General features: G+C 28.3%; 1 protein-coding gene across 1 annotated transcript in view; it reads left to right on the top strand.

The window, feature by feature from the left end:
• The window catches only part of LOC118183416 (CDK5 and ABL1 enzyme substrate 2-like), a 77,048-nt gene extending 62,874 nt beyond the window's left edge, over nucleotides 1-14,174 (top strand). Inside the window, exons 9-12 of the mRNA XM_035352936.2 lie at nucleotides 2,550-2,586; nucleotides 2,667-2,729; nucleotides 4,296-4,400; nucleotides 8,179-14,174. Of these exons, the coding sequence (XP_035208827.2) occupies nucleotides 2,550-2,586; nucleotides 2,667-2,729; nucleotides 4,296-4,400; nucleotides 8,179-8,319 (346 nt within the window). The 3' untranslated portion in view covers nucleotides 8,320-14,174. The remainder of the gene's footprint in view (nucleotides 1-2,549; nucleotides 2,587-2,666; nucleotides 2,730-4,295; nucleotides 4,401-8,178) is intronic.
• Nucleotides 14,175-15,956: the final 1,782 nt, after the last annotated feature.

A 15,956-nucleotide genomic window follows, 5' to 3' on the forward strand; every position in this document is an offset into this window, starting at 1 on the left:
TTCAGAAAAGTGCCGTGAGATGGTGGACGGTACCACGGGAGATATAGATGTGGCTGTAGTGAGTTGAATAGTTGATAATGATACCATTGAGGCGGTTCAGGCCTGGCAAACAATCATCCTATCTTGCCTCTCATTTGTGCTCCTTGGTCTTTCAGAGTCTTCATTTCATGGACAATTTTCTTGTAGCAACCATTGCTGCCAACATCTTCGCACAGCAGTGTCTGTATGCTGCAGGTGGCGGCTTATCACTCGGTATGACCACCCAGCTTCATGCAACCCTACAGTATGACACGTTCAAAGTCGTTAAGTTGTCTGCAAGGTCTTCGATACCGCTGTAATGACATCTTTAGTTGCTTCTTTACAGAATTACATTGGCAGCAACAAAAAAAGATCAATTTTCTGCCTGTGTTACTGGTTTTATACTTTGTGAATTGCACACTAGAAATGCACGCTATGATCGCAGTTCCTGTTCGCCTTCAAACTTTTATCATTTGCATGTTTGATCAAGATGTTTTTGCATATAAAATTTCATGGCGATTGCAAAAGTCCTTCTTGGTGCTTCGATTTTTTTTTTTTTTTCCAAAAGAGTTAAATAAGAAGGAGAAAATACTTTATAGTAATAAGAAGGGGGAAATATGAAAAGCCTTTGATTAAAGCAAAACTTAAAATTTCCATTTAAAGAAAAACAAGTTTTAAAAATACACTTTTTAAACATGTATCCTGGAATAAAGTACATATGAAGTATATATTAAATTTCTTGGTACTTATTTTCTCATTGTAATTAAATAAATAAAATTTTCAAAATACTGAGTAACAGTTCAGATACATTGCACTTTTGCAGAATGTTTCTAAATCAAAATAAGCATAGATGATTATTAAATTAATAATTCATAAACATTGAATTAACATAGGTAAACTCTAAAAAGAGTTAATGAGTTAATTCTCTTTAGAAAATTGAAAGTGTAGCAGTCAGGGATGCTACAAGATGATACTGAAGGTCCAGATCCTTTGAAATTGTAACAGTCATCCATAAAACTAATATTCTCAAAATTTCAATTTAAAATATTTCATAGCGTTTTTTAGATTAGGATTCAAATGATGAGTAAAGTACAAATCTTCAAGGTTTTCAGTGCCAAAGTCATTTTTAAGATTCATCAGTTTCGGAATTCAAATGTCCCATCTTTAACTGTAAGAATGGTTTTGAGGTCATTTTAGGGCTTTTTAATTTTAGTATTTATTTATTATTACCATTAGAATTCAGAATGATATTGGGGGCGGTTATTCTAAAACTAATGATACTTAAATGTTATCTCAACCATTTTGTAGAAATTCACCGAAATATCAGAATGTGCCAAACTCTGGCAATCGTGCACATAACTATTCTTCAGGCAACCATGCTTATGACAGTCCTTCAGTCAAGCAGTTTTGCCTTTTTCATATGCATTCTATTTGTTGTATTCCATACATTCTATTTTCATAAAGAAATCGTGATATTTTTTGCCTTAAATTTAATTTTAAAATACTCACTTGTGGAATTTGCTCACAATGGCAGGAACTGTGGTAATTTTTTTGCAAAAATACAGAATTTTGGTACAAAATCTCTAAAGGGGACAATGAGAAGATGCATTTGGTAGATAGCCGGTTATGCTAAGGTTTGTACATGCTAAGGTTAAATTAAGTCTTTGAAAGTCTCTTATTTTTCTTTTATGAAAAAACAGATTGCTGGTTACTTGGAGAGAATAGTGCAAAAAAATTACAAAAAGATTTGGAAATGAATGTAAATGCGTTATTTTTTAAATGTATCATGCAGTTCTTATTTAATAATTAAAATTTATATTTTAAATTGCTAAACTGTGTTTTATTGTCATATCTTGATAATGTTTACCAACTTACGATGAATTTCAATTGTTTGGGAATCTTTTTAAAGAAAGTCACAAAAACCACCTTTACCAAGTAATTTTACCTTTTCATCTGTAAAAAAATGCCAAATTGGGCCAAGGTCATTAGTTAGTATGTAAATACCAGACTAACTATAAACAATTTAATTCTGTAGGTGCTTGTGATTGTTAAAATTATTGTATAAATTCTTAATTTTGCTTTTTGTAGAAAAATTGAATGTATTTTATCGTAAAAAAATTGGTACTTTTCCATTATACCCCCACAATCTTACCAAATAGGCTAAAGAAATACCATGTTTCTTGCACGGAGAAGCAAAAAAAATTTTAAATAATAATTCATAAACATTATAGTTTATAAAATATAAATAAAATGTCTGTACTGTTTTTTGAGTAGTTTCTGATGATAGTAATTACAGTTTTGTTTCTTTCCCATTATGACAATTATCATATGGGGGTATTTCACATTAGATAATGTTAGAAGAAATTGCATTGAATCAGTAGTTAACATTTGATTCCATTTAAAGAATAAAGTATTTATGAGAGATGTAAATTTTAAAAAGTGTAATTAGTATGGAAATTTTTAATAAGATTTTGAAAATCTTAATTTGAAATTGTAATGAAATGTAAATATAAATTTTATTCTTTTGTTAGCTTAAAAAGAGAAATGTTGAAAATAACGTATTATGAGGTAAGTGCAGTATAATTTACTTTTATTTGGTCAATTTGATTTGCTTTCATGTACCTAATAATATCTTATAAATATTTTAGTGTGGAATTGATCTTTTGACTGTGGCTCAAGCATATGTATTTTTTGAAAAGCTCATCCTGAAGGTATAAATTTCATTTACTGTATATATTTTTCATTTCTAATATTCGTAAAGGACATAACATGTAAAACAAATTTCTACTAGTGATCAGTTTTAATCTGTATGCAATTTATATTCTATTTATTATAACTGTTTTTGTTCCTTTAAAGCAGTTTTAAGTTAAAGTACTTTATACTGTCAATTTTACTATTGTCTTTGATTTATATTTTGCTTAATTATTTCATAGAGTTCAGAAAATATTTTGATTGGCATAACTTTCAAATGAAACAGTTATTGTTTCAAAAGCAAACTGATATAGGTATTTGCTCTTCAAAAGAAGAGTGGGAGGGATTTGCTCATGCGAGAGAATGATTTTCAGATCCCATCCTTAAGGGCCTAAATTTTTTACATTAGCATGCTTCTTTTCAGTCTAAAAAATAATTGTATCTGTGTATAGGTGATTGATTTTCTAGGGCATTATGGTGATTTAAAGTTTCCTCACATGTGAATTAGGCTTCATCTGTGAACATTATTAATGCAGAAATGTGCTGTCTGTAGCAGTCTGTTGCAAAACCACGTAGCAAAAATACTCCAGAGTGGATAATCCTTGGGCTTTAATAACTGGACACGATGAAGATAATATGCATTCTCCAGAGAGTAAATTGAGATAAGCCCATTTGTTAGGCTATCGCTCAAGTACTTGTACTTGGATTGTCTCTACCAGATGTAAGATTGCCTCCTCATTGTCAGGTATTCTCTGTCGGTTCAGTGTAGCTCTCGTTAAACAACCAGTCTCACATAACCTTCTGCTCACGCTTGCAAAGTTCATGTGATGTGGAGCACGCGTTTCGGGTAACGTTCCCAGTACAACCGCCGAGCGACTTTCACATTACAATCCGCAACTCCGCACACGATCAGCATGTTTATCAGTTCATAGTTTGAATATGCGTTTATCCTACTACCTTGGGAAATAGATCATAAATGACATTTTCCAGCACGATCGCTGTTCATGCAACCTTCCTTTCAGTGCCATCTTTGGCAGAAATTGACCAGAATGTAAGAAATTTCATGCAGCACCTCTTTCAGGCCTGCCTGACGACTTCTGGTCGTAATTTTGAACACCTGTTGTAGTACAACCTTTCAATAAAATTTTTCTTTCCCATTAATGTGTTGCTGTTTCTGTTCTTTTTCGGTGCTTCTTTGCACCATAGCTCACACTGACAGCATTTGTGACCCCAATTCCTGTGTGATTCTGAGTCATCTCTGTACACCCTGCAAGTTTGTCAGCCTGGTAGTGAATCACCCTGTATATATGTGTATGTATTCTGAATTTCCATATAAACATTAATTAAGGATCATGTTTAGTCTCACGTCTAGATTTTAAGAAATGAATATAAAGAATGTATTGATAAATAATAATGATGCTTGGAAAAGTGAGTCACTGCAAAAGGGGCTTCGTTTGAAAATAATGTGGAGAATAGGAATTTAATAAAAGTAATTGTGTTTTAACATTTGCTATCAAGTTTCATAATTATATGCTTTTTCGTGTACTTAATTTTTGAAGATGAAGCTTCAGTTTTTTTATTTGCAGATGCTGATTAATAAACATAACAGAAAACCATGTGCAGCTGCTTGTCTGTTGTTGTCTGCAAAGCTAAATGATGTTAAGGGAAATGACCTGAAAAATTTGATTGAGGTATTATGATAAAAATTAATTTTTTCTACGATCAACTTTTGTGTAATTTCTGCATAAATAAATCTTTAATTTTTTGTATCACTATGCTAAAAGTTGAATCTTTTATCTCATCCAGAAGAACTAAACAGAGATGTAAAAATTTGGGAACACTAAATATAAAAATAGTGCAATGATCAGTGTAATTTATTTATTTACAAAAACAGTAATTTAATTATACATTTAAGAGTTAAGTATTTTTCTAAAATATTTATATACTATGTATAATTATAAGTTGTGATCCAAATCAATAATAATGGTTTGGATACTTATGACCTGCATTTTAGTTTTATCTACTTGGAATTTATAAACAGATTCTCTTTACTGTAAAAATGTGATTTTATACAATTTTCTGGATTGTGTTTGTTGCAACATTATCTTTTAAAATGACTAAATGGCATGAATTATTAAACTGGATTATTGCAGATTTGTTATTTGATGCAGTTTAGGTTATTTTCGTGTTTTATTGTTTGAGTCAATTAGAATGTGTGCTTCTTTTGAACACACAGCGCTTATCTTCAAAACATAAATTCATCTGTATAAGTGACTTGATTCATGATTTATAGCGTATACCTTGGATCACTGTTATATAGATATTGCATTTTCAGTTTATATGCATCTTTATCCGTGATATTCTTCACTTGAGATTTTCATTATTTCAACTACTTATGTAATTAAAAAGATGAATTAATACAGTTAAATTTAAATTATTATTATTAAAGGATGCAGCTGAAACTGCTAAGAGAAATGGATAGGCTAACCATATGTCCTGGTTTACCCCAGACAGCCCTGTTTTTTTTTTTTTAAAATTCTCCTTTGGCCATCCATTTCTCAGCCGACCTACGGAAAAGCACTGTCGAATTTGATGGAGGCATGGCTACTGGCCCACCACAACATTTTACTTAGTTATTTGGCAACACAACAGGGGCAATGTGTTTGTTGTTCTCATGTATGAAGTAACTCGTCTACACGGCTTTTATCATTTTATCTCTATTCATTTTTTGTCTCATCATAACAATGGCAAAAGAAAATGTGTATTTAATGTATTAAACAAGAATACAAATTTTTGAAATTATGTAATGATAGTAAAAATGAACGTGTTTATTGCACTATGCAATAACAATGATCTTGAATGTGCTGCTAAAGAAGCTTCGTTTTCATACCACATTGCTACTGCTAGACACAAACTCAGTTTCAAAGCATCAGACTGCACATCTAAACTGGTTAAAAAGTTGTATGACCCAAAATTTTCATCTGCTAGTAAAAAAACAGAAGCAATTATTGTCAAAGTTATTTTGCCATTTATATTTGATAATGTATTGCATTCTTTGGAAATTGTTAATTATGTAACAGTAATGATGGATAGCTCAAACAAAAGTGAAGTAAAACTTGTTACGATTGTCGTAAGATATTTCAACCTACAGGAGGGAATTCAAGTTAAGCTTTTAAATTTCGATGAAGTTTCAGATGAAACTGCTCAAATTTTGACTCAGTATCTTTTGCAGTGCTTGAAAAAAATACAAACTTGAAGAAAAGTTGGTTTGTTATACTGCCGATAACACTAACAGTAATTTTGGTGGTGTGAAGAGAAAGAGGAATGCAAATGTGTTCAGAAAAGTTCAAAATGATTTAGATAAACTTATTTTTAGGAATTGGTTTTTCAGCCCACATTGTACATAATTCAGTACAAACAGCATATGATTCTCTACCCCTGAACATAGAAGTTATTGTTGTAAAAATTAACAAATATTTTCACATATATACAGTAAGAGTAACGAAACTTAGAGTTCTGTGAATTTGTGGAAACAGATTACAAAAAAGTATTATCTCATAGCAGCACAAGGTTTGTTAATTTGTTACCTGCAATAGATAAAATTCTTTCCATTTTTGATTGCCTAAAATCATACTTCCTATTTTGTGACAAATGCCCAAAATTATTATTTGATTTTTTTTTTAAATCTAGAGAGTGAACTTTTTTTGAAATTTTTATATGGTACTCTACACTTATTTAATAATGTAGTTCTGAAACTGGAAGCTAATTCTATCACAACAACAGAAGCATTTAAAACATATTCTGCATTTATCTGTCAACTTCAGAAAAGAAAAACCCACAAATTTATACCATCTTCTGCCAAAGAATTGCTATGCGCTCTTAAAGAAAATAATGATGTCCAGGAACAAAACTCAAGCTTAGAAAATTTTTATAATTCTAGTATTCAATACTTAGAATTGTGGAGAACCAGTTTTGATAAAGTTAGTAAGTTTCAGTGGATAAATTTACGAACTGAAATTGCCTAGTCTGATTTAGAAGAGAGTGCACAGGTTGTTAATGAAATTATAAAAGATTCCATAAATATTGATGACTTATTTGATGAATGTACATTGTTGAACCATATAATTCAAAACGAAAGAGTAGGTTGTGGATTAGATTCTGAAAAAGTATCAGATACTATTGAAGAGAAGTGGAAAGAAATTTTTAAAGTGTTTCCAAAGACATATTTCAAGTTACAATATTTTTTAAATGGATGAGTTTGCAATGTCTTTGCCTGGGACATCTGCTTCAATTGAGAGAACTTTTTTAATTATAAAGAACATTTGGCCTGCAGAAAGGAATAGGCTTTCAAACGTCTGCTAAATGTTAAAATTAATTCAGAACCTTCTTGTTATGAATTTTATGATGTAATTAAAACAAGCAAACCATTTCTGGAAAAAGTCATGTCTAGTGAAAAATACTACTAAATAAATAAAGTTTAATGTTTCAGTAAACTGTTAAGACTTTTAAATAATTCAAAAAATATTTCTGGGTTATATGTTCTTAATTAGTGGTTCCAACACAGGATATATTTTAAATGTGTCCTGGATTGGCCCTTAAAAAATATGGTAAGCCTAGAAAGGGAGATATATACAATTGCATTCTATTGCAAAAATCGCAATGCAGAATGTGTAGAATTTTATTCTATGCATTATGCATACTGGGAACAGTTTTCTGTAAAGCTGATGCATGGATGGGAAATATACTTTAATAAGATTTTTCTCTGTTATCATGTTAAAGAAAAACCCTTCAAAATGTCACATAAAGTGATCATGTATAAATTATTTATGCAAAATTTATTTTATAAAGCGAGTACTTTTATGGAAATCATTTCTTTTGGAGTTTGTGATTTGCATCTCTCTTCTCAAATCTGTGGAGACGGACTAGATTTCGGCAGTAGCTCTGAGAACAAACAAGTCAGTAAAAAATGTGAAGTAGGAACTTGGTGGATACTTCAGAATTTATGTGATGAATTGTTTGATAGATCATTATATATAATGCTGATTACAATGCTTTACCCATTATACATATTTGCTGAACATAACATAATAATGATAATTTGTATATAATATAATATAGTTATGTAGATAATATTGTTTGTATAATGACCCCATTTATTGCTGTATCTGTAATATCACTATCAAAATTATTCAAGATTTCATATTTGATAACAGTACAAGTGAAAAGAAACTTACTTATAACTTTTTTAAGTATGTTTTTTTTTGCAGTATTGTTGATTAATCATATTGTGAGAACAGTTGTTGATTTGGATATACTACTATAATGACATCCTATTTTTTCTATTATGGAAATACTGGAATTTGCTTGTTTTTGTTAAGCAATGTATACAATAAGGTATGAAAAAAGTATAGGAGATGAATTAATTTCTGCATCTGCTATAGTCTATATGTATTTTTTCTTTTCTTTTAGAAAATGGAAAGTGGTTTCAGATTGAATCACAGAGATTTAATATCATGTGAATTTGGAGTATTGGTTGCCTTAGAGTTCTCTTTACACCTTCCAACATGGGAAATATTTCCTCATTATCAACGATTATTGTATGAATCTTAAATCAGATTTCAACTGTAAGATATTGGAGAATTTCATCGGTGTTTTTTAATTTCTGTGATGTAGTCATTTGCAGTATTGAGTCTGCATTGAAAATTTTGTTGAGCATTTTGTAAGATAATGATTAAATTTTTACTTATTTATATACATCCATGTTTGTTGTGTGTAAATGTTCTATATGCATTTCTTAACTGTAAATCACCTAACAAAATTTGCCTTTCCTGTGAAGTTTTAAGAACAGATTTTGCCTTTATTTAATATATTTTAATTGTATGTGATGTATTTAATAATATATTGAGCCAGTTATTGTAGGTATACCTGCATTCTGGATGATATAAATAATGACTGCCTTAATTTGATTTTTTACTGTGTTTGTTTGCATTATTATTTGTGCCATATTAAGTTTTGCAGCTGTTTCTCTGACAGTATATGGTATTTTGAAATCTGCTTAAATTAAGTAGAGCATTTTAGTATATGAAATAGTATGTTAATAATCTATATTAATAATATATATACATAATGATGTAGTGGTAAATTTTTCTGAAGCTTGAAATATAGTAAGATATTTTTAATGTCTTATCTTGAAGCACATTTTAAATTTTCAGTATAGCAATGGTATATAATTAGCTAATTCAGATTTTAAACTAATTGTATTTATTGAATTTTAACCAAGTGCAGAAGAAATTTTAGAATTATTGATGATACCCATACTTTTACAGAGTAGTTAGAATAATAAATTATATCTTAAAATGTATAATAAACATTTCACTCATGTTAATCTATGTATCATATGACTATATAGTATATTTTCATTAGGAAATGTCTTGAACCCTTACATATAAAGAAAAAATTATTTATATGAATCCGTAACTATTATAGTAAATGCTATTTTTATAAAGGATTAAGATACTCTGCTTAAACAGTATGAAATATTTCTTTTTATGATTTAATTACTTAATTTAAATGCTTATAAATATTAAAGAATAAAATTAGGTTGGGAATACGTCATTTCTTAGTTATAACGTGTTAAGGAACTAGAGATCTAAGACTTATTATAACTCTACTATAAAAGATTCCAGTTATTCTCTAATGGTCTTCAGACATTTCTAGTTTTATACTCTATGACACAGTAAATGTGTATTGTGCAGATGATATTTAAGGACTTGTGAATGCTGATGTGTTACTTGCTGTTAATTCGTTTACATAAGGGTTTCCCTTCTTTTCAATTTGTGACTTGTTTTGAAGAGGTAAAACTTTTGACTATTACTTTTATTTGAGTAAGTAGTAAATGTATCAGAATCTAGCATGGATCTATAATAAAAGGCTTATTAAAAATGAAGAAGGGCATTTTAAAAACAAATTTCCCATGTAACAGAAGCTTAATTATTAGAAAAATAGTTAATACTTTTCTCTATATAACCAAACTTAGAAGAAGTATAGATAGAAGAAGTATTAGATATTATTTACATAGATAACTGCATTATTATATATAAAACTTCAAAATAGTTCAATTCATAATAATTTTTTGATTATTAAGTTCTTAGTGGTTCACAGCCCTTGTTTTGAGAATCGTTGCTGTATATGTGCATACTATTTAGAGAGTAGTAAGTTACTGGAATGTGACAAATGAAACAAAATTTTATACTTTGTTATTTATAAACACAGGTTTCCAAAAGGTATATTTTTTATAAAATAGGACATAAATTATTCACAATAAAAATACTCAACATTATTGTTTATTTAAAAAAATCAATATTACTTTCCATGATAGACATCTATCAAGTAAGATGGAAAAGCTACTGCAAAGTGAAAAATAGTTATCAACTTTTCTTGTCCAGTTCCCTTTTTCATCATGCCTTACAGTATTTCCCTCCTCCTAATATTTTTTAATTCAAGTGGTGCATTCTAAATAACGTGGAAAACTGAACTATTTAATTTAGTATAATGATATATATCAGTTTAAGCTTTATTATATTTAATAAATGTACATTATTTATATATGTATTAATGTATAATTGATTATTATATTTAATATATATAAATTAGAAATGTTTGTATTAGTTTACCAGTCTACCGAATGAACAAAGCTTCAAAATGCTTCATTAAATGGTTAAAACCTTTTCTGATGAACAATCCCTAATTTAAGATACAATACACTGATATTTCTGATAAATCACTGCAAGAGACATAACACTGAAAAAAATTAATCATAAAAAGCACTGTATAGCTAATTAAGATTAGTATGGTTGAATGCGGAAAGTTACTATTGCAGAAACAACCAAAAAAAATTTTTTTTCAGAATATTGTTTTAAATTCCCTTACAAAGTCATCTCTCCTCTTAGAAAAATAGCTGTTGTGTGCTTTGCTATAATTTAATATTTTGTTTTATTTAAAAGCATAGAGAATAACTAGCACTGGGGTGTAATAATTGCTTGTGGGCATTCTAGATGGCATATTTAAAATGCATTTTTCGACAGTCACAGCAGAGGTTTTGACTAAATTGTTTAATACACTGTGTTAAGGTGCGATTTTGAGCAAATTTTTTTCTTCATACTGTTTCTATACTCATTGGATATTCACTAAAACATAGTAAATTTTAAAGCCGAATAACTCAATAATATCAATAGATGACATTAAATGTTTTTTTAGATATTTCATTGATTAAAAGGTAACATGTAGCAATATATAGTTTATTCTTTTTATTAATGTCCAAACCTTTTGTGGGCGAGGGAATGTTTATAGTTAAAACATTATTTTTGCAGTTAGCTCAATTAGAAATATTAGAAATATTAGTATAGTTAATTGTAAAAACAAGTGCAAATATTTCAACCATCCAGTGCCATCTTAAATAGCATAATTCAAAATTTCAAAGCAACAGACTTCATTCTTGATCATTTAAAAAATTGTCTTCATCCTTTAGTTACAAAGACATCAGACCTGCAGTTTTTTTCTCATAAAGTTTTACTAAATGCATGATCTACTTAAGATCTCCTCCAACAATTCTAGACAAAGCCAGTCAAATTTAGCTATCAATTTTGTTATTCTGAGATTAACCTCAAGGTTCTTAAATAATGATTTTAAATTTAATACAGAATTTGATAGTGTATGTATATGGTATAAAATTTAATGGTTGGTTTTTCTCAAAATATCAAATGAAATAATTCTGAATTTTTGTTAAGGGTTTTAGTGATTGAATAATCGCATATATTTTAACCTTTTTGTTTTGCTAATTTAATCTGTAGCTTTCATTTCATTGCTGAATGAGCTGGTTTTTATTTCTCTAAATTGTGAAATTTCTTGTGAATTAAAAAAAAAAAAATGGTAAAAGAAAGGGAGGATAAGTTCTGAGTTTGGTTCCTATTAATAGCCAAGTGGATAAGAAAATGACTGAATGCTTCTAGCAGAATAAGCTACATAGGCAATTTTATGATTTTCCTCGTTGTTACTGTGAAAACATACCTTATTTCTCTTATAAAGTTCTCCATGAAAGCATCTTTTTAATTTGGCAGATAGTCTTTGCACACTGCTGTAACTGATTAAAAAAAAAAAAAAAGTGTATTGAGTTTTTAATGTTTCTCCTCAAGACTTCATAAAACTGAGTATTACACTTTATTCTTAATTAGTGGATACATTAAATGCACATATGTGAAAAAAAAATTTGAGAGCTAGAAAATTAATAGTATTTGAAATGATTATATACATTTTTTTTATTTTCATTATTACTGTTGTTATTATTTTATGCAGTTTACATGAGTTTCTGTTTGGTTTCACACTATTTCCTTGTTGCAAAACTAATATATATTTCCTATAGTTTATAAGAAAAAATTTAATTAGTTTGTTTTGCCCTAAAGAATATTTAAAACGATGCACATCTAAATCATCCTTGAATAGTTGGTCTTGGAACAGTAGTTCCATTTTAAAAAAAGAATCAAATGAAATGCTTTTAAGTTAGGATAATTTTGGTCATATACCGCTTTTTATAAAAATGTGCAAAATTAAGTGTTTAAACATGTCCTTTACAAGGAAAGTTTCAATTATTAAATTGTTGCCCTGTTAAAGCTGTTTTTTAAAAAAAAAAATCTTATTTCGTAATCTGCAAAATCAGCCCAGAAAAAAGTTTCCAGAATTATGATTTAAACTATATTTACTTAATAAAATAAAAGCACAAAGATTTCATTTTGAAAGCCATTTAAAAATTCAGTATATTATTCTCCAAAATTTTAATTGATGGCCTATCAGATAATTTATAATTATAGTCTCTCGAATTTAGTTTTTTTTAATAAATATATATAAGTTCGATTATGAAAAATAATTTTCTTGCTAATCATTTTTTCAATGAGACTGTCAAAAAAATTCTTTCAGTTTGCTTTAGTTATAATTGAAATTGTTGTTGTCAGAAAACTTGCCTTATTTTCGCCATTTTATAAATTTGATGGTATTTTTGCAACTAGCTACTACAGAGAATTAATTTGATGAAGCTATTTGAAGCTCCTATTATATTTCAATCGAAATAATATATAAAACTGAAAATGTGTTATTATAAATATGTAAATTTAACATTTATTGTTTCATAAGAATAAATTGAATTTAAATAAATTGAATTTAAATACAAATTTAATGAATTCTTTGTGCCATTGCTGCAAGGAATGAAATTTAAATTTAAACGAATTTAAATTTTAACAAACATGTATATACATTAACATTAATTGTATTTAATAAATGTTTATTATTTATATTTAATAAAATACTCAAAATAAGGTTTCTTTTGGTTTTGTTGCACTTGCATGATGCTATTTTTTTTAGTCCATCTGAGTTACCTAATTTTTAGTCAATCTTTACCATGAGCCTTTTGTCTCAGTTAGATGTTTGATAAATATTAGTTATAATGACTTGCTAATTGCTTTTTTTATATATATCTAGGATGTAAAGTATATATGTAGTAAAAGTCTCCATATTTTTCAAATGTTTGTCTTCTGTGCTAAAAATATATATATTTTTGCAAAAAAATAATTTTAAATTAATAGTTAGTTTACTTATCTCAAGATTTTTGTTTTAAACTGAGTAATTAATATCTATTCTGAGCAATAATTTAAATATATTTTTCTTGTAGCTAACTCATTACTCATTCTGTATTAAATTACTTGAATTGTTTAAAAGATTTGACATATGATTATATATTTATATAGGTATTTTGTAAATATATATAAACCCTTCTTTTTTCATCCAAACTCTAACATTTGACGTACAGTTTTTTTTTTTTTTTTTTTTTTTTTTATGATACCAATAATATATTGATTGATAAATGGAATTAACAGTTCTCATTTGAGTGATATGCTGCTAAATTTAAAATAGCATATGTAACTCCTCACATGAACATTCCACTGTGACCTGTATAGTATGTTTTTATTCATTCTTGTTACATTATTTATACATTTTTTCTCATGTTAAAATAGCAGCAAAAAAGAGATTGATTTATCAAATAAAAAAATATTTTGTTTCTTTTTCATAGGTTAAATGCATGCAAACTTAATTACTCTAACTGAAATTCTTGTATATACAAAATATGCAGTCTTTGTGTGTAGATGTATGTGTAAAGTGTGCATTAAATGTCCACCGAATTTAAACATTTGTATATTATTTAAATAAGAGAAAACTTATTTAGCAATGTAAAGTGCTGTGTTAATTTATTACAATAGATGCTGTATTGTTTTTAATTTCACTGTTTTTATATCACCTTGGGGTAAATGGAATGTATGTCACTGTGAAATATTATCTTCATACTGAAATATCACAGTTGCTCTATGTTATATATTAGTACTTTCTATGCAAATAAATTATTTTCTTAAAGAAACAAAGAAGCTTTGTTATTCAGTTACTTTTTTAAAAGGGATATTTTAATAGTAATAACAGATTTCTGCAATTTTAGACTGATAGTATGTTCTATATTTTATATAAAATATTCCATCCTATTTTAGAAAACATTTGCATATGTTATTCAGAATTTTAGATCAGTTTGATTTAATAGAACTGACAAGCCTAAAATAAAATTAGTTACATTGTTACATTCTGAGCATGTTAAAGGATTTTCTGCATTTTTTGGAATGGACTGCATACTACATTACATGTAGAGAAAATATGAATGTCCTAAGGAGTTCGGCATTCAGCCTATGATTAAGGGAGATGATATAGTTGACTGATCATCTGAAAGATCTGTTAAAAAAGATGATGATCAAGACAGCTGAGAAAAAGAGCTGGAATTGCTGTGCTGTTGAAAAAGTTTCAAACCAGGGCTAGGAGTGCCAAAATTTTTTGGAAAACTGTTTTAAGCTGTGAATTACAAATTAATTTAATTGATGGAAAGACATATATAAAAATGTTGATAAGTTATATACATCATAATATTAATTATAAAGCATATAAAAGATGAGTAAATTAATTATAATAAGATGTGGTATCAAAGATGAAAGAAAAGAAAAGTTATAATTTAAGCAATATTCTTCATAATCAGATCAGCTATCTCTTTCAACTTAGTTTCTAATCCATTTAACCCTTTTTACCTGGATAAGGAAAATTCATAAAAGCTCTTAATTTTTTGAGTTTATCTTTTGACATAAAGTGTTTTTCTCTGAACTGTTTAAAATCTCCCTTACATTTTTCTCTTTATATTTTTAATAGCTGATAATAGTACTGATTGTGGTCCAGTGCTTGCTAAGCGTTTAACCGACCCTCTTTCCAATAATACTGATTTTAATAACTGCTAGAAAACATGCTGTATGTTTAACAGAATTTTTTGCTGATGTTGCAATTCAAGTACAAAACAAAGTGGACATTCGGAGTTGCAACTGGAATTTAGAGTTTTGAGAAAAACTGAGCGGAATCAGAGCCAGGCATCGAGTGAATTTAAGCACTATTGTAAATGATACCTATACTTGCATTCATTCACTGTCAATAGTTTTCCGTAATTTCGAGTAGATCAGTCGCCCTGGTGTATATGCCATTCATATGATTATTAACTTTAAAAAAAAAGAAAGAAAAGAAAATTCGTTGGATAAGCCGCACTGTAGTATAAGCCACAGTAAAGCATTCCGAAACGTGCACTTAATACTATTAATTTATTCAGTAATTCCTTTCAATATTTATGTAATCATCATTAACTTTTAAAAAAACATAACTATAAACAATGATATATAAATAAATAAACAAACATATTCCCCTGAACTTGCCAAAAACAGATTCTGCTGATTTCTAATGGACCTTTTTTTCACAGGTTCAGTTAAGAGTTTACCATATTATGAAAAAGAACATGTAAATAATGATCTCATTAAGGAAGTTTCCTTTCGGAACTGTTTTTCTAATGGGATTAACTTCTCTCAACCCAAAATGCATGTAAAAGAATTAATTTCTTTCTCAGTTCATAAATAGTTTTTTTACGTATTGAATAAATAGTTCTGCTTGGAGGACAGTCAGAAGTAATGGGCACTTCAATCCATAATAATTATTTGTCTTCTATTTGAATTTTGTTCTTTTTCTCAGATGTGTACTCCAAATAAACTACTTTTTTAAAGCCAGTCCACAAAAGGCTTCTGTCCAGCTGTTGTTTTGATACTGTTCGATAATTTGAACCCAGTTATAGGGTTCTA

The sequence above is a fragment of the Stegodyphus dumicola genome, chromosome 1 (assembly GCF_044657685.1).
Source record: "Stegodyphus dumicola isolate Sdum_Otavi_A_Nest chromosome 1, ASM4465768v1".
In the NCBI taxonomy this organism is placed as follows: Eukaryota; Metazoa; Arthropoda; class Arachnida; order Araneae; family Eresidae; genus Stegodyphus; species Stegodyphus dumicola.